General features: G+C 39.7%; 1 protein-coding gene across 1 annotated transcript; it reads left to right on the top strand.

The window, feature by feature from the left end:
• Positions 1 to 8,512: 8,512 nt before the first annotated feature.
• On the top strand, positions 8,513 to 15,948 carry LOC137197558 (protein SPMIP7). The gene is made up of 9 exons (XM_067611054.1): positions 8,513 to 9,145; positions 11,276 to 11,349; positions 13,172 to 13,233; positions 13,620 to 13,758; positions 15,125 to 15,192; positions 15,280 to 15,321; positions 15,463 to 15,570; positions 15,741 to 15,858; positions 15,943 to 15,948. Exons 1-9 carry the CDS (start codon positions 8,737 to 8,739, stop codon positions 15,946 to 15,948), a joined length of 1,026 nt encoding a protein of 341 aa, XP_067467155.1. The 5' UTR covers positions 8,513 to 8,736.
• Positions 15,949 to 18,948: the final 3,000 nt, after the last annotated feature.

Here is an 18,948-nt window from a genome sequence, read left to right as displayed (position 1 = left end):
TAGTCCCTGGTCCTTCGCTACCTAAAGGAGGCGTCTAGTTTCCCCTCCTAACACAGGAACGGAGCCCCTGCTTAGCTGTCTTCACTGTCTGCAACACTATAAGTTGCGAACAGCACCCTCCCACCACAGTGCTACAGCCATGGACAAAAGAAGTTCAGTCTCTGTCATGTCCTTGCTGGCCATTCAAATGCACACTTTTATTCCAACATGATCCTCTACACCCTCTTGAAACAGGTGAGAGTAATCAGTAATTAGTTTTCTCAGGTATGTGGGAATTCTCCCGTATGAGTGTCCACAGGGAGATAGAAATCCTCCCCCATATTTCCTCACTACAATGTCATTAGCTGAAATATCATTTTCTCCAGTGTTACCATGATCTGATTCTACATCACACAGTGAGGACATGAGTCTCTCTTTCTCGTCAGCATCTACCGACAGCCTATCACTTCCAAAAAGGGAATCACATGCACATAATTAAAGGACATCAGGTTGATCCAACTTCTTTCCCTGATATAAAGGCAGCTCATCATGAGAAGACACACTTGGCTCATGTAGCTCTGGGACTGTACCAGAGACAGGACACTTAGCCTTGATTCTACCCAGTCTGTCAGAAAGACTCTGAATAACTGCCAGTATCTTCAGCTCTCCTGCAGTAGCAATTGGACTAAACAGCTTCTTAGGAGCAGTTTTTCCCAAACTCCATCCCTGATCACGATCAGGAGTGTGCTCACATCTGTGTTTCTTGTTCGCTTTAGAGATGTGTCTGCCCTCCCTTATTTGGGCAGTTGGAGGATGAGCTGCTGCCTTACCACATGCAGATTACTCCACCCACCTGGCTTTATGAATAGGGTGACCATATTTTCAAACCCCCAAACCGGGACCATTAATGTATCACACGTTCATGCACATGCACATGTATGTGCTTATGCACGCACCATTGGCATGTTCAATTATTTCAGCGCTTAACACACCTACTGAGTGCACCTTTCAACACCATGGACAGCGCCTCAGCAGATGAAAAATTATGTTTTGTCTCCCAAAATCCACCAAAGTATTTGTCAGTGTGCACAAGTGCAGGCTGCCGGCTAAACGGCCAACTGTGACACATTCTCTGCCAACATTTTTTTTTTTTTTTTTTAGACAAAATGAGGTACAAATCTCTTTGTGGCCTATAAATAACTTTGTAGGCTATAACATAAAAATAACTTTATCTTACATCTTCACAAAGCTATGCCATGAGCCGGTCATGAGTTTACAAAGATTAAAACGTTAACAAAAAACAAGCCTTTAAAGAAAGTTACCTCTAAGAAGATTGGCGGGTACTTCATGCTTTGCAGTCTTTCTTCTTGGTTAGAGTTTCTTTTCTGGAGCTCTCAGCTTTCGGGGAAACCACTGCTTATGCTTGACTGTCTTAATATGATCTTTTACATCAGCATTTCCACCATGCACGACTGAAAATGTGCTCTTGCAGTGTGTGCAGAATGCAGCATTTTCATTGCTGGGTACTTTATGAAGGAAGTAGTAAGCCTCCTGGAGCTCTTTAGAAAAGACCGACTCTCTCTTCGGCATGACAGCTAACTGTTAACGTATTGACAGGTTCTGTCAGAGAGAGTCGCAAGCGTCATGGGCTAGCAACAACCCTGACAACGGCACATTGATTGATATACTCACGTACAGACAAAATGGTGTTGAATTCAGACATGTGGTGCATTGTTTGTGTTTTTATATTGGGTTAGGTAATAATGAGTGGGACAGAACATGATAAACATTTATGTAAGCGCTGAAAACAAGAATAATATTATAATTGTTATTTTAATTGTGGTGAAAACTTGGACAATTTGGTAGTGAATGTTGACTGGGACATTTTAGTGTTTTGCAGATATTTGTCAGGACTTGGGACCCCCAGCTTTAAACTGGGACATTCCTGAACAACCGAGACGTCTGGTCACCACATCTATGAATGAGTCCTCCAGAGAGAGTTCAGTAGCAGCACTGCATGTGTTTTCAGTATCATCCATCAAATGTGCCACCCCCAGGCAGGTGGGGCATTCACGATGGCCAATGCGGGGGTCCAGAGCCGCATGGCAAAAGCTGCACATTTGGGAAGCTATTTTCCAACCCAATATGAATAGCTGAACTGAAGAAACAGAGTAGACTGCACCCAGCTGGCCACAGTCTGCCAATCAGTAAATGATATGACCAATAATTTATCAAATTAAAGCATGCCCACTGCGAACAGGGGATTAAGACAACACAAATAGTACCACAATGGTGTTTCCAGTATAATTATAAACTTGATTGTTTAATTAAATCAATGTCTGAGAATTATCCAATTAAACTTCTCAAGACAAATCAAATATACAAAAATAAATAGACCTCACTTCTGAGGAAAATGTAAAGTTAACACTTTAATCATATATACATAAAATGTAAAGACTCCCACTCACTGTGTGCGAATGCATGAGGGAAGGTTGAAAACAAAACTTCCACTCATTGTGAACAGTGAGCTCCTGAGGAAAAACACAGAAAATCAATTTCAGATTTCCTTCTTACCTGGGATAAAAAATGGTTAGAAAAAATAGTAGTTCACTTATCAAAGTTGTAGAATAACTCTCTACCTGCTTAACCAGGCACAATCAATTAGGCCACTTACAGTAGAAGGGGAGGTGAGGTTATCAACAACATAACCACTCTCGCTAATAAATGCAGCTAACTTACCAAAAGGACAAACCATGTGCAATCCTCAGGAACACAAGGCACCTGCAAGGATTGATCACAGTGGAGTCCCAAAAACAGTTATGGTACTTACAGTCTCACTGTCTCAGACCCAAAGTACCAGAGTAAGGCAAAGAGGAAGAGGCATGTCCCCCTGGATGCTCTTATAGATGGTGAGCCAAGTCTCCTAAGGTCAGTCACATGACTTTGTTGACATAAGGTCTCGAGGATAGGTAGAAGGATGGCATCATTTTAGGTGAAGACTATGGTGACAGTCTGAGCGAGGTTGAAATAGATATGGTGACACAGAGCACAGGGAGAGAAACAAGTGATAAGAATCAACAGAGAGAGTAGACTATAACATCTATAACGTCGAGTTTAGCTCCAGTTGAGAGTGACAACAAGCTCTTACCTTGGTTTATGAACTGTAAAGAAACAGAATAAATGGCATTAGACCATCGGTCCAGGCTTACATTTTGTGACTGGAACACTACACCATTGATATCTATCGAATAGCTCTGCACATGCAAACTTACGCTAGAGGGGTACCTAGAGCATCATAGTTTGAAGCATAAGGCCATTGACCAACTGCCGTATTTGATGAGTTGGGAGTGAGAATGTGTTGGACAGATATGTTTCAGTTGACTGCGACCAGGTTCTTAGGACAGGATATAGGAAGCCTTTGTATTAACGTTAAGAAGTAATCTGAGCCCAGGAGAAAGCAAATCCCCTATTTTCTCTAAATGACATGGGTTGGATAGGCGACTGCAGGTTCAATCTGGCCCTATCCATCACAGACTGTTATAGGCCAGTGAGTGATAAGGCTTAGAGCCTCTTGGACAGCGTTTCAGCATTTCATCCACAACAGAATGCCTTTGCCAATGTGACCTGCTTGCTGAACACTTTTCAAGGGGGTTCAATTCAGCAGAGCACTGCTGAGCTGCGCACATCTACATAAGTTGCTGTCAGACTGGAGATAGCGTGGTGGATTGTTAGGTTATCATAAAGGAAGCAGCTTTTGTCTCAGCCCTATGGAATACAAAGTGTTTGTATTTGCACCACAACATTCATCCTGGGGTATTCTTTTTTTTTATTTTCCATGGCCCTTGTATGGTAATTCATCATCCAGGTCTTGATACATACTGCAAGAGTGGCCGGCTCATATGCTGCTGAATATCCATTGGGCTATTTTGTATATGAAAGCTGTAATGTTAGGCATAAATGCAAACAATGCTGCAGATTTTGTATTTGCTTTTTTGCTCTCCTATAAAAAGCTGACGTTACGCGCTAGTTGTTGTGATCTTGCGAATCCAGCTGCCTCGCAAGGTACATAAAAAGCCCCACCTGTCAGAGAGGAAATGGAGGCTCACACTGTGGGCAACCACTGTGTGGCTTCTTTACTGTGTTGAAGTTAAAAAAGCAGGTAATTTCACTTTGGTCAGAGGGAATGGAAACAGCCTAGGTGGGCAATGTGGTGGAGGTTTAATAATGGAAACCAAGGTCTCAAGGGACAAGTCTATCTTTCTGAGAAACAGACAAAGTCCATTACCCTCACTGTGTCTTTGCCTAATGCAATGTCTTATTTGTAATTGAAAATCAGAGGTGTGTTATTATGCACAGATCAAAAGCAGAAATATGGAGTGGTGTCTAGTATGCCAACTTTAGTCACCCGAAGACAGCGCTAAAAATATCCCTAAAGTAGGAATAATCTAAGAAAGTGGTTGCCAACCTTTTTTGTCTGACATAACCCCACATCCCTATCAGGTGAGCTCAAGTGACACCTCCAGTAATGCTCCAAATGTGTTCATTTCAAATGATTTTTAAAGTGGATGTTAAGTAACACTACATGAAAGTGGATATTACAATATTTTTTCATAAAATTGAATTGTCTATGTCTAATTTGGTTTAGTCAAGTTTGCATTCCTACAAGACGCAGGACCCTTCAAGTGTTTATCCATTACTTTTAGCTAATTATTTAAACTGTTTATCCATATACTTGTATTTATTTCTGTTGACCCATTCTGTTCAATGTAATGCTTTTAGCTAATTATTTCAATGGTTTATGAATTCCATTTAGCTAGAAATTACAACCAGTAGCCCATTACTTTTAGATAATTACTAACAGTTCACTTTTAGCTAATGATTTCAACTTTTTTACCTGTTTATTATTTAATGTTAGGTAACAAATTCAACTGCCTAACCATTACTTTTGGCTAATAACGACTCTGCACATTTGCTCGTTTTCATGCAATCTCTTTTGAAGACTGAGGCCTCAAGGTGTTATAGCAGACTCAAGTTGGTGGGAGGTCTGTACTGTACAAGTCAGCCTATTGTAGCTGGTAGCTTCACTGGTTATTGTGACCATTAATTTACTAAAAATCAGCACACCACACCAAATCTATAATAATAATTTAATTTTTTGAATAAGTTAAGCTATACGCAATCTTTCCATGTGCCCCCTGGCAACTGCAAAAGTTGGAAATCACTGATCTAAACCGCCAGCTAGACAGTAGTGTCATGTCAGTATTTTCCTGTTTCCAAGCATGTTAAGTCGTTTAAATAGTTAATTTAAGAAGAGTTACAAATATGCCAAATCTTAGTCATTTCCCTAATTACTTGCTTGTTGATTATCTTTGAACAGCACTTGTGTTCATTTGCATATGTCTTTGGAACGTTATGTTTCCCTTTCACACTTAATAGTCCTCCATTTTTGGAAGCTCATGGGTGTGCTTCCTTGTAGACTAATTAATTACTGTAATGATGTGAGACCTGAATAGGTGACTGTACAGTAAGAGTTCTTCCACCAGTTATTTCCTCTGCAGTCCCTGTCTGCATTGCAAAAGAAGACAGCCGCTGTTATCCCAACTTACTCATGATTTACAGCTGCTTGTATATCTGCTGTAGTCAACATATTCATCACTGAAAGTGACATTGCATTATGCTGACTCTCCCCTGGGGAATGTTAACATTAAACATCATGCTCATGCAGCATCATGATAGTCCGGAGGGTGCTTTGCGGGGGAAGAGTGTGTGTGAAAACTTCCATATTAAAAGCATTATAAAGAGCAGATTTTTCACTCCCACCTCCCTCATGAAAAATGTACAGCGGCATATTCATTACTTCATTGAGCTAACTGAGTGTGACAAGCGGAGAGCTGCAGCAACCGAGGGCAGGGAAGCAGCACTACAATAAAGCCTTCGGCCACTCTCTGAGGACATGGCTACCCCCGCCGCTCATGGGAGCTCTTCATCTCTGCACTCTGTTTGGATTTTTCCAAATGGATGAGGGTGCCGCACACAGCATGAGACAGAGTTCACTTCAGCCAATTTGCCCTCTAATCTATTGCATGCATGCATGGTCATCGGGCACTAATCAATTCACTGCATTTACAGTGTGATGAATACGACCCATGAGCCATGACTTAGGGCCCTTATGCTATAAATAAGGTCATGCATTTTCATCAGTTTACAAGACATACGGACATAATCCCAGCAGTGGATGCATTAAGCATCAGACTTAGATGGGGCTCTTTGTATGGATTGTATTGTATTTCATGCGTACAAAGAGACAGCTGGATATAGGTATGACTTTCATGAGATATATGTAGCCCTATATCTGCAGGCACCTAATGCATCAAAGCTTTGTTCAGAAATAACATGAGGTATTACCAACACAAATATCTGTCAGTCATCTCTTCCCATTTATCTGGCTAATTGAAACTCTGATTCCCTACAGTGATAAAGTATGCTGTCTGCGTATATACTTGGAGCGTCCTCTCCACTCTTGGATGATCCATTCCCTGCGCTCGGTAGCCATATTTCCTCCCTGCCCTGCCTGTCTGATCCTGAGGTGTCATTCTGGGTCACCCTCAGCCCACTTGTCTGATTAACAAAAATAATGCCATGCCCAGAGCAGCATCAGCCTATATTGTCTTCAGCCACAACACTACAACTGTGACTTTGCTTTGATGACCCTCTGCTGCAGCAGCAGCAGCGGCAGCAGCAGCAGCAGCAGCAGCAACAACAATGCCTCTTGCCTTAATCCAGAGCAACAGTTTCTCTCAGATGAATGCAGCCTCCGCAAATTAGTGGCTGCTACACTGTAGCATTGGGCCTGGCACCATGGGCGAGATGTGAGACTTAAATAATTTCTGAGACTGTGGGGGAGTCTAGAGAATGGCAGACAAGCTGACTAATAACACAGGATTCAGTAACAAGGGCTGCTCCGATGGTAATGACTCCTTACTCCTCACCGATACCCTGCAAAAAATATAGTCACCTCAGTCTGAGGTTGGTTAAAAAAACCCTCCTGAAATAATTGCGATACAAAGCATTGGGGGAGCATAATATGGCGTATGGAGGAATTTCTGATATGGGAATAATTAATGGACTCCAAATGCAATAAATCATGTGGACCTCTGGACCTACATAACCTCATTCATTACAAATGTATGAATATACAATCGGCACAGCTCTCATGAGACATAGGATTAATTCAACAAATGGTTTGTTCTGTTTGTTTTTTATTTTAAATGTGGAAAGCTATTTCAAAAGGAGCGCACATCAGATCTCACAAGTGTCATTTGTGCTCTCCTTTGTGGAGGAACATTGTGTGGGAGTCGGGCATATTCACCACTCAGTTATCAGAATAACTCTAATTAGGCTATTTTTAACACATCCTTTTCAACAGCTCTCGGGTGTTTACATTTGCTAATGACAGCCTGAGCAAAAATCATCTATCAGCAAGCATCAGCATCATCGCCCCTGACACATTAACATGAATTCCCTCCCAAGAAAAATGCCACCTAGCCTTTCACTATTTATATAAAGCACAGCTACACTGTGCAGCGTACATGCGTATATATTTATGTGTCATATTTACATTTGCACATTACGTTTCAACCCAAGCAAACTAATTAATAGGCACTGAGGCACGTAGTATTTGCTGTTTTTTTGCTTCAGTGAATATCAGACAGCTCTTTCAAGCTGGCGCATTCACCAGAGTACACCCTTTGTAAAAACACTTTTTGCATCCATGTGATTTACATAATTTTCATTTAGTTTAGTCTCAACTTAAAAACACAACCTACATTTGAAGTTTCTCTGCCAAGTAACAGCACTTCTGCTTGAAAAATTACCTTGTTCAGCCTAGATGCCCGAAGAAGAATAATTTTAATATTCATTCAGTGACTCATAGTGGGTCTGAGGTCTTCAGTAGTGAGTTTATGTTCACCTTGTTGTGCTATAATGGCATTTTTTAAATGTCATAATGTATCATCATAATATTCCAAGTGGGATGTACATTTTTTGCGGTTGATATTTGTGTACTGTCATTTCATAAGGGACAGATGACATATACAGGCTTGTTCCTGATGTTACCTTCTGCCATAACAGGCTCTTTTACTCCATCTAGTGATCACTTGGAGGAATCTTTAGAGAAGAAAATAGTTTTTCAAAGAAAATAAACAGTCCCTGACCCGTCACAAGACGTAATGTAGCGTTCTCTCAGGAGGGTCATTTCACTAAACCCTGAGGCAGGGCCAAGTCTTTCTCATTATTATTTGCCATCAAAACATATTTGTATGGAGTAATTTTCCAAGGACAACAACCGCCCTTGATGACTTACGAAACATTTTTATTTAGTCAGTGTGATAAATTAGTAGTTGTGGGGTGCCAAAATATAGCAGCTCAGAGGAAACATTGTTGGTCCTGAATGCTCCCCTGGGGTGAATCATTGATGTGTGGCGTCCAAAGTAAACACCAGGAGATGATTATAACATCTTTGCTCTCCATTATTATAACAAATACAGAATAAATGTTGTGCACTGGTATGTGAATCTCTACACCTCCACAACCAAGCAGGTCATGTGACCTCTGTGCATGTCAGTAATTTGATCCAAGCAACAAACAAAGACAGTCTCTGGGCAACTAGCGCTCACTGCATCATTATGCCTGACAGCAGATCTATGACCAGCTCTGTCAACTACACATACACACACACATTGGATTTCTCTACCAGCAATGATGACTACTGTTTTGGATCCCTTTAGGCCGTTCTCTGCAGAGCTGCATGTCATTAGACGGCTGAACTTCAGCCTACACCGGTCTGCTGGTAGAGATGGACTGGAACCTGGAAGCGTTAACTCTCCTGCTCAGCATGCTTCCTTGGCCCCACTCCGAGATGACGTCCCCCTGTTAGACCCATCCTGCGGGCAGCTGAGTGCAGGAGCAGAGGTGGATCTGGGGGTCAAAGGACGAAAGAAATTTATAGATTTCCATCATGTGGCCTCTGCTCTGAGGGTACCCCCAGGTTTCAGAGAGAAGCCTCAAACAGCACCAAACCCCTTTGGTATCTGCACAGAGCTGAGCGAGGACAAGGCCTGGAACTCCAGGAGGATCCCAGATGCAGCCATAAGAGCGAGACTCAGTGGTAAAATCACAGGAGATAATATAATAATATTGCAATCATAATTTATATGAGATACTCTGTAGTCATGAAGTTGGACATTATGTATCTCCACCTAAACAAAGACAACAATAACAATAATTTATCGATTATCAATAATCTATTAATCATTGAAATCATTTTTCAAGTAAAAATGCCAACCATTCTCTGGTTCGAGCTTCTTAAATGTGAAGCTTTGCTTTGTCTTATATGATAGTAAATTGAATATCTTTGAATTTTGGACTGTTGTTCAGATCAAGCAGTTTGAAAATGTCACCTCTCATAAATTGTGACTTTTTAATTTTATAGACCTAAATATTAATTAATCAAGGAAATAATCTGCAATCTATCAATAATGTCTCAATCAATCACTTAATGTTCACAACGAGAAACAGATGCTATTCACAGCAGACATTTTGACTTGTCAAAGCAGGAAAAGCACAGGTGGATTTAATAACATTAATGATGGCTGCAATGCATTTAGATGAGTCAGTTGCAGCGCTCTTTTGCTCGCTCACTGACATGGCTTACTGTAACAATTAATTGAATGGAGCCATGGTTAGTGTTATTATGTACAGCTGTGCTTTTCTGCTTTGACAAGTCAAGTCAAAATGTCTGCTGTGAAAAGAGCAGCAGTGAAACCCAAGACACAAGATAAAAAAACACACAGCAAGTCATGAACACATCATATAAATACAAAATACACAAGTAAAAAGAAATTAAAGAGTAATGTAACACCAGGCTGAAAACCACAACCCTCTCTGGTTGAAAGTTTCAAGTGAGAAATGTGCTGTATTGCACCTGTAACCACACCCAACAGTGATGTCACTGTGTCCAGGAGTACACCTGTACATAACGGCAGCAAGGTGATAGTTAAACCACTGAAGGTCAGGACAAACAAGATTTCCAGTGGGCGTTAAGCTACTCTTTAAAAGCATTTTTGAGACAGTGAAAAAAAGTAAAATTATGAGTAAATATGTAAAATCTTAAGATATCACACCTCAACAATATCAATACAAACAAAAAGATGCCACAATTACAATGCTGCTGCCTTAAAAAGGGCCTTAAAGTGGCTCCTGCACATGCCTATACGTTGACCTCTGGTGTTATCAAACCATAATATAGTTTTATTCGCTGGCTTTATAGCTCTGCTCTGTGTTTGTGCTCTGTGCTGCCGTGCCCCCTCCTGGTCATTAGACAGCAGTAGTATTTACCTCAGTGTTAATGAGCCATAGTGGATTATAACACAGTGTGATGGCTTCTCCTGCTGCTATTTATTTTTTAAATTTGTTTCCTTGGGCACTACTTGTCCATAAGTATTTTGTTTTTATCATTGTTTAGATACTGTAGGAAGAATAAAGTTGCTTTATTATGTTAATAATATGCGATTTCTGTTTCTAAGTTGGAGCCTTACATGGTGTTGGTATAATATATGTTGGTTTTATTCTGTTATCTGTTAGTAGTATCCAAGAAAAGCTAGGGCTTGACATCAGACTGTTGGCTAAATGCATAGTTTTAGGACAACTAGCTAATATAACACTTGTTGCTGTGTGCTCTGTGTCTGATAATTACATACTGTTCAGGTCAAATTAGAACCATTTTTGCATCTTAGAGCAGTACAAACACCTAAACACTATCATTTTAGCCTGATTTTTTTTGACATTTCCTGAAATGACCCAGAATATACAAAAAAAATATTTCAATTTCAATTCCTAGTTTATGTGACATGCAATCATAATATAGTGTGATTGTGGAAGTTTTTTTCTCCATAAACAAATAGTGTAAAACCTAAAGAATACACTCTCTCAGCTCTCTGAAAGCTTCATGAAGGATTAATCCCCCATTTATTTATGGCTGATGGGTATTTATGAATGAAAATTAGATTTGTGGTTCAGAAGTTTGGTATAAAGAGTAATTATGAGAGGATACTGTGAAAGGCAAAAGGATTCATGCACACAGAAACTGGGATGAAAGAGGGGCCAATTTTGGCCCATAGCTGATTTTTGCCCCAGGCCCGCCTCGCGGGGTTATCTGACTTTGAGAGCAGTTTCTTCTGTGCATAGTAATAATTGTAACCCACAACTTGCCTGTATCCCATTGTTGTGTCTTCCTAAGGTTCAGCCCAACCACACTCACTGAAGACACCAACATTATACAGCAGTTTTCCTGATAAAAGCACTGACGCTCAGGTGGGTGATCACTCAATTGACTTTTCTATTGAACTGCATTGCAAAACACTGTTTACTTGCTTAGTATTCACATTCCACATATACTGTGTTTTCCTTATTTTTCCTGTTTAACTCTCTGAGCACATAAACACTCTAAATTGATTTATACATTCAATCTACTGCAGTGCAGATACTGTCAGACATTTGGTCAAACTAATGCTGGCTTGGTTTTTAGACAAATTGGTTATTAGTTTCCTCACTTCACTATCATAACATGAACATATATTAAATATGAAAGAGTAACACATAAACACATACCTCTCTTTGGTTCTCTTTTAAAAATCGCATCAGCGTACTATTTAGTGGGCAGGCGTTCACTTTGAGAACATAATCATGCTTTATTATTTTGTTTGTGAGTCTGATAATTGAAGTGATGATAATTACCTTAACATGCATTATTTTGTTTTAGGGTAAGCTGTACAGCACTCAGTTGAAGTGAATAGTATAAAGTGTTCTCTAGTGAGCGGAGGCTTGATTAATGCCTGTATTTAAACAGTGTGTGTGTGTGTGTTGAGACGTGGGAGGAGAGTGGTGAATACTGTGCTGAAATATGCAACATTAAATTGCTTGATTGACTTATTCAGATTCAAGAATGCCTACGTGGATTTTCATACACACAGACTACATCTTGACATTTGTGTTTTTAGACATGCTAGCAGCGGCTCTCAGGCTGACAATGTTGGCCTGCTGGACATTCAGTCCACTTCTTTGGTGTAGACTAAAACAAATAAAAAATATCTGATGGATTACCATTAAGTGTTGTCCCCAATGTTGTTTCATGAATGCCATGAAATTTGGTGGGCTACACATGTCCATGGTTCCCAGTGGATGAATCCTAATAACGCTAGTGATTCCCTGGCCTTAAACAAAATGTATTTTAAGTTAACAATCATACCTGTGACACTAATGACATTCCCAAGAGCCTCAGCTTCACTTTGTGTTAAGTGTGAATTAACAAATGTTAGCATGTTAGCAAGCTAAACTAAGACGGTGAACACGGTAAACATTATACCTGCCTAAAATGAGCATGTTAGCATTGTCATTGTTTTAAGCCTTTCTCTCAAACACTGTTGCACGCCTACTGTTTTGACGGGAAAGAAAAAATTCCAAATTCTCTGATTCCAGCATCTCAAATGTGAATATTTTCTGGTTTCTTAGTCGTCTATGACAGTAAACTGAATATCAGAACAAGACATTTGAAGACATCACCTTGGTCTCTGGGAAACAGAGATCAACACTTTTTCCCATTTTCTGACATTTTCTGGATCAAATGACTAATCGATTAATTGAGAAAATAATCTACAGATTAATCGATAATGTAAAAAAAAAAAAAAAAGTTACAGCTTTTGCAAAGCCTCACAAAGCCGTTAGCATGGCTGTAAACTCTTAACCTTGTTTTACTTTATTTCATAGACATTTGTAATTTTGTATTTCCTTTAGGTCTTGATCTTGATATTCTTTTACAATTACTGCAGGAATTTTAACCAGATAAATTTGTGCTTGGTGTCAGATTTGCAGTCATTACAGGCTCTAGAGGTCATTTTAAGATCATTAGGCATGCTGCTGAAAAACTAATACTCTACTTGACCATGTTAGGTTTGATGTGAAAATATAATGCTGATTTTAAAAGTATACACCCATGAACGAACATATTCATTTCTTTCCTCCTTACTCAAGAGACTATCCTATTTTTCTTGGCATTTGCTACCTGATTTTCAAATTGATATAAATAATAACAAAATCTGTAAATTGATTTTTTAAGGATGCCTTCTCTTCTGATCAGAGACTGTGGACAGACAACTCACTGGCAGTTCGACGCTTCAGATACACTTCTGCCACCCAGAGGTCAGAACACTGACCTTAAACTGTCTCCTCTCAGGACGATAGACCTAAATTTACACCTCCCACATAATTTATAATGTCCAGTACACACAGAGACATTTTGCCTTGAGGGTTATTGAGAGTGAATAGGTTCTATTTTGTGCTCCAGTGATGTCATCAGGGAACAGTTAGTCCTCTTGTTGTGTTAATTGTTGCTCAATGAAATCATGTAGATGAACTGTAGCTTTGCTTAAAACCTCAAGGATGAATTAGTTCCCCAGTTAACAAGCTGTCCAATACACTTTGTGCAATGAAGGGGGCTGTTTAAGAATCCAAATTAAAGCAAATAAGTTTTGGGAATCAAGTTGATCAATTACACTCAAGGCACTTTGTTCCCTGTTCATTTGCAGGAGTTATGAGGAAGTTGGTTGGGATTCAAAGTTGCCCCAGCGCTTGAAGGCACCGGCAACAACCTGGGAGAAAATGGCTGACCCAGTAAGTGAGCGTCCCTCATCGAGGCGCTACAATAGCCAACCTCAGCTGTGGCAGGTGAGCCATGCAGAACAAACTGTGCCAAGACAAGAGCTCAATTCTTCTCTTTTTCTCCAGTTGTGGGCGTCTCGAGTTTTACACTCATTCCCACAAATGATTTGAGGAATAGTGGATTACCTTTGACAGAGGAACAAATACAACATGTCTGGAACTAAATATTTCACAGAAACGTGTGCTGAAGTAATTAGCCTGTGGTGGCTTTCAGGGAAGTACAAGAATCAAGAAATAAACAATCAATCGAAATCAATGTAATTGAGTTACCTGAGTGTAATTACTGTTAGAATAAAAACCAAACTGATGTTTCTCAAAATTAAAACCACTTTCCTAATAACCCACCCACACAGAAGTTTTTTGTTTTATATTTGGCCTCACTGAAGGAGTGTTGAATGTTAGTTTTCTACAGTTGTTTCTCTCAATCCAGCATCTCCTGAAAATCTGTATGTCTGCGCTTTGTTTGTACTGTTATGTGCTATACAGCAATATTCTATTGGGCCTTAAAACATCATCCATCCATTTATTCATTCTCCGCCGCTTATCTATTCCAGCGTTGTGGGCCTTAAGACATGTTTCAACAAAATAACAAGCATATTTCAAACCAATTTTGTCCTGTAGGCACTAAATGTAAAATACAGCATATAGGCTGGAGGAGACAGATGAAGGATATGTCTGGTGATATTTCATTTCTTATTGTCAACAGGTCCCATTAAAAGACTAAAACCAACAATGAATTGATTAGTGAACTGAAAAAAACAAACAATGAATTGACAAACAAGCACAATTTGTGTGTCTAAAGCCTGATATATATTATTCCACTGAGTCATAGAGTTGTTGTTGTTAAAACACATCACTGAGTCACACTGTTGCACTGGCTGACATGTTCCTTCATTAGTAGTTTATTTGGAGTCCATCCCATTAACACCATCCTGCCACCATAAACACTTGCTAGCAGACCAAATGTGTATTAATGTGCCGCTGAATATAGTCCCCAACACATGCAAAATTTACTTCTGTTCTATATTTGTGACTGTATATTAATTTTTAAAGATTTACATCTTCATTAGACATGAAAAGTTGGGAATGAGTGCTATAGACAGAGAACTGAAGTCAGTAAGTATTCAGAGAAGGACTAATTTGTTGAGAAACATATAGAATAAGGCCAGACTTCCCTAAACACTGCATGCAGCACTTAAAAATAGCTCTGACTGACTGGGATTGAGTCATGTCTACCTGTGTGTGTGTGTGTGTGTGTGTGTGTGTAGGAAAGTGAAGATGTGCAGGCTTATGAGAGAAGACACATTCAAATTGAGTTTCTTAATGCAGATGCCTGATAAATTCTGCTAAAAGATCTGTTGTTCTTTCCAAGTCCGTTGGAGCTGAGTGGAACAGACAGCAGCTTCGATCGAGGAATGATGCCAGGAAACCCATATCATTGTAAGTTTCCAACAACCAGTGACTCTGCGTCTGTTTTCTATTAGCATTCATGTTAATGAGGGGTCTCCTGATTCCTCCTCTTTTCAGCTGCAGTGGATGTCGGAGATCAGGTCAAATTCCGCTGTACACGTGAGTATTTCATGTTTGAGAGGTTGCCACAACTGCCTTACATGTTAGGATGAGTTCATGAATCCCACACGTTTCTTCAAGCTGGCCTGAGAGCGTATGTGTGTATGTGCTCTGTCCCTGTGTGTTCTCGTGTCTTTGCAGTGGTACAATTGGCTCTCAAAACATGGATAACATTGACAACATGGAGGAAGACTTCCACCCACTGACCCTAAAGAGGAGCATTGTTCCCCGGTACGCCCCTACAGCATGGTGAGACAAACCTCACACACATACAACACATTCAATGTTTTACCCTCCTGTGTTAACTAGGACAGATACTGACAGAGTTGTTCCCTCTTGAAATACCTCTCACAGTGTGATATTCAGTCTCCTGTAACAGATTTTAATAAATAATGCGTAAACGTTTGTTTCTGTGCCAGCCGAGCCACCATCCCTGGTTATACAGGCAAGGCTGTGTACGCTCACTCTGCTGCTGATGCTGCCGTCTCTGTCCCAGCTGTCTGCAGTCCTGCATGCTCCCCCAGGTTAGTCTTCACAGTGAGTCTTATGGAGCCATTTGAGCTGCAGAATAAACCATTACCCAATGTTTGTCACCCTTCATCTCTAAAATTTGTGATCCAGTTATGAATGTGTCACCCAAGACACAAAGCAAACAACTTATTTTATTGGTTGCCACCAATCATCTTATAAAACTATAAACTACCTTTTTCAAAGGTTTTTGTCATGTTTTTGATATAGTAGAATATAAATATTCTTTGATGTCATCAACTTATAAATCAGTTAACTTATGATCATCAACTTCAAAAGTTTCTCTTATTATTTTATTCAATATTTTTTCTATATTTTTTTATTCTATATTCTGTTTAATATTCTGTTGTATGGCACAGAGATTGTTTTCATCCACTTCTAGTCATTATTTACATACATAATGTACATAATAATTTGTAATGTAAATGTCTTAAAGACACAGGACAATAATGATCACAACTGTCCACTGGAGGGCGATCTAATGCACTCCTCTGACATGCCTCAGGTTATGCTCACACTGCACCACACCGATGTGCTCATATTTTACTACCATTCCTTTGAAAATGAAATACAACTATTAATACTCATCATTAATAATAACACTACAGTGAATTATACTTAGTAAATGAATAATTTAAAATGTGTGACACATTTCTGAGCCTGTATTTATCTAACAGGCAAATTCAGCTCATTTATATAGAGCTTTTTTAAAAAGATCTTTTAAAGAAGAAAGAAGCTAAATAGTCCTGAAACAGAGAGAAAAACCTTCTCAAACACTGCAAAAGGTGAGACAATGTTACTGATGTCAAACCAGCCGGCTCTTTAGCCAAATCTACTTAAAATCTTGACTAAACAATTAAAATGCAGCCCCTCACAGAGATTTATTACGAGATCCTTCATTCACAATTCATCTCTGCTACACACACACAAAAAAATCTTATAGCCTGAATAATTGTGTTACAAGTGACAAGAAGAAGAATCAGGGTGCACAGTAGCACTTCTAGGCCTGATTAGAGCGACAAAAAAAGATATCTGTTTATTTCAAGGGAAATAACAGAACACAAGGTGAGGAAGATTAGGAATGCCAGGTATTACAGAAGAGCGGCCAAGTAAGTTGAATGGTAGAGTTATAAGAAATCAACTGTTTCTAATGTTCTCAATGTTATATTTTATTTGGAATTATTTTTACCTTTCTTCCTGTTTTGTGCCTGAATCGCCTTAAAACATTGTGGCTTTTAGCATCAGCCAAATGTGTACCTTTTTTGAATGAGTGGCCTGGTGAGTTATAAATTAGTGATACGTCGGTGGAGGCTACAGTAATTGGAAGTGTTAAGAAAACAATGGATGTCACTCCTGAAGACAGACAGGCAGGAAATTGGAAGTCTTGGAAAACTGGGGAGAAAATGACAAGAAGGTTAATTAAAAGAACATTTTTGCAAATAGACTTCCGACTTCACCACCAGCTGAAATAAAATGCCTACTTTAACACGTCATGCTCTTGTTTGACTCAAGCAGCAGCAGACAACAAACATCCCTCCTTTCTGGGAGTGCTCTCCGTCTGTTAGGGAGGTATAAACCTGTTTCCTAGTTGGGCCCCAGTTGAGCGAACTTTACCGGCTTTTGGAGCAGGCAGCTCCAGATGGCTGAATCCAGAGCAGCTCGTGGTAATCGTGGTTTTCACAACCCAGATCCATTTTCCTGGAGCCCGACACCCCCTGAGATCTGTTTCCTCTGCTGATTAGGCTGGCCTCCCATATTTTTTCCCCAAAACAGAAAAAAGACAAGCGCTTGGATTGATTAACTGTCTGCTGCAACGGTCAGACATCCTCAGGATTTTTGCCTGCCAGAGCTCACTCGTTACACAAGTGCCTATGGGTATTTTTTTAAGTAGTCAGTCTGCACCAGTCTTATGTGATGTTACACTGTGAATATTCTTGTCCTGTTCTTGGATTTCTACTTGATCCAAAATTATTTATAAATGACTGACATATAAATTCATGATATTTTCACAGAACCATCAAAGAATCAAGGAGTCCTGTTTTCAGCCATGCGGCGCCCCTGTCCCGAATGGTGACCATGACGACCCCCTGCAACCCCTTCCTGAGACCTGCACTTCCTGCCTCACACACAAACACACGAGGAGACATTAGACAAAGCAGATGAGAAAGTTTTGAAGGTGTCAGCTTCCTTTTTATGCCATCCAATCTGTTTATATGAATACGTCTATAATGATGTGATGTCAGTGACTGATTCGGAGTGAGTTGGAGAATAATGAGATGCCCCATTATCATAATTTCCCTGATTTAGATGAGTGGTTTTCTAACTCTGGGTAGTGAGCTCTTGCATTGTCCTCTTAAACATTCGCTCTCCCACTGACTCACTCACTCACTCACTCAGTGTGTGTGTGTGTGTGTGTGTGTGTGTGTGTGTATTTCAGCCTACATTTTCTGTGTTTCTGTCATGAAGGGCAAAGAGAGGGACAAAACAGAGGAAATACTGTGATGGAAGTAAGGATTTTCTGCACTTATGTTACATATTTGACATTATATAAAACTATAGCAGGTATAATAGGTGCATTAGATCCATTTATATATAACGTTTTGTTATTAACCCGAGCTAATTTGCCCAGGAAGCACATATTAAATAGAATATGCAGTCTACACCGCACGCATCATTTAGAGGTGTTAGTTTTCTGTAGATGTGACTGTAATGCGAATCGACATTATTATGAAGTGTCTGCCAGCTATAGCTTTATGTCTGTGGTTTGTGCAGCTTCACGCTTAGACAGGAAATAGGGATGAGCTGGTTTTCCTGTTTCTCTTCATCTATATTTTGTTTAGATTTACATTTCACAAGGATTTCTACTTAAATACTGTTGATTTTGCAACGAGTTTATGGTTGTGTGATCACTAATGCATCACAGTTATAATCCACATCTGGATTATTTTACTTTTTTTCTGTCATTCACATTTCAGAGTTATTAATCATACCAACTTAGATTTGTCCTTTCCTTTTCATTGCAGTAAATCTAGTGAGAGCAGTCTTCCTTTTGGCTTATCAGCTCACGGTGATTGACGTCTGGTAACCACCAATAATATG

The sequence above is a fragment of the Thunnus thynnus genome, chromosome 14 (assembly GCF_963924715.1).
Source record: "Thunnus thynnus chromosome 14, fThuThy2.1, whole genome shotgun sequence".
Classification (NCBI taxonomy): domain Eukaryota; kingdom Metazoa; phylum Chordata; class Actinopteri; order Scombriformes; family Scombridae; genus Thunnus; species Thunnus thynnus.
The sequence above is the reverse complement of the archived record's forward strand: the minus strand, read 5'-3'. Positions and strand labels throughout refer to the sequence as shown.

Excerpts from the sequence above, each read along its gene's own strand:
- LOC137197558 (XM_067611054.1), top strand. The coding sequence starts at position 8,737 with ATGATGACTACTGTTTTGGATCCCTTTAGGCCGTTCTCTGCAGAGCTG. Across the intron at positions 11,350-13,171 it reads ATAAAAGCACTGACGCTCAG|AGACTGTGGACAGACAACTC; the intron begins GTGGGTGATCAC and ends TCTTCTGATCAG. Across the intron at positions 13,759-15,124 it reads GCCAACCTCAGCTGTGGCAG|TCCGTTGGAGCTGAGTGGAA; the intron begins GTGAGCCATGCA and ends GTTCTTTCCAAG.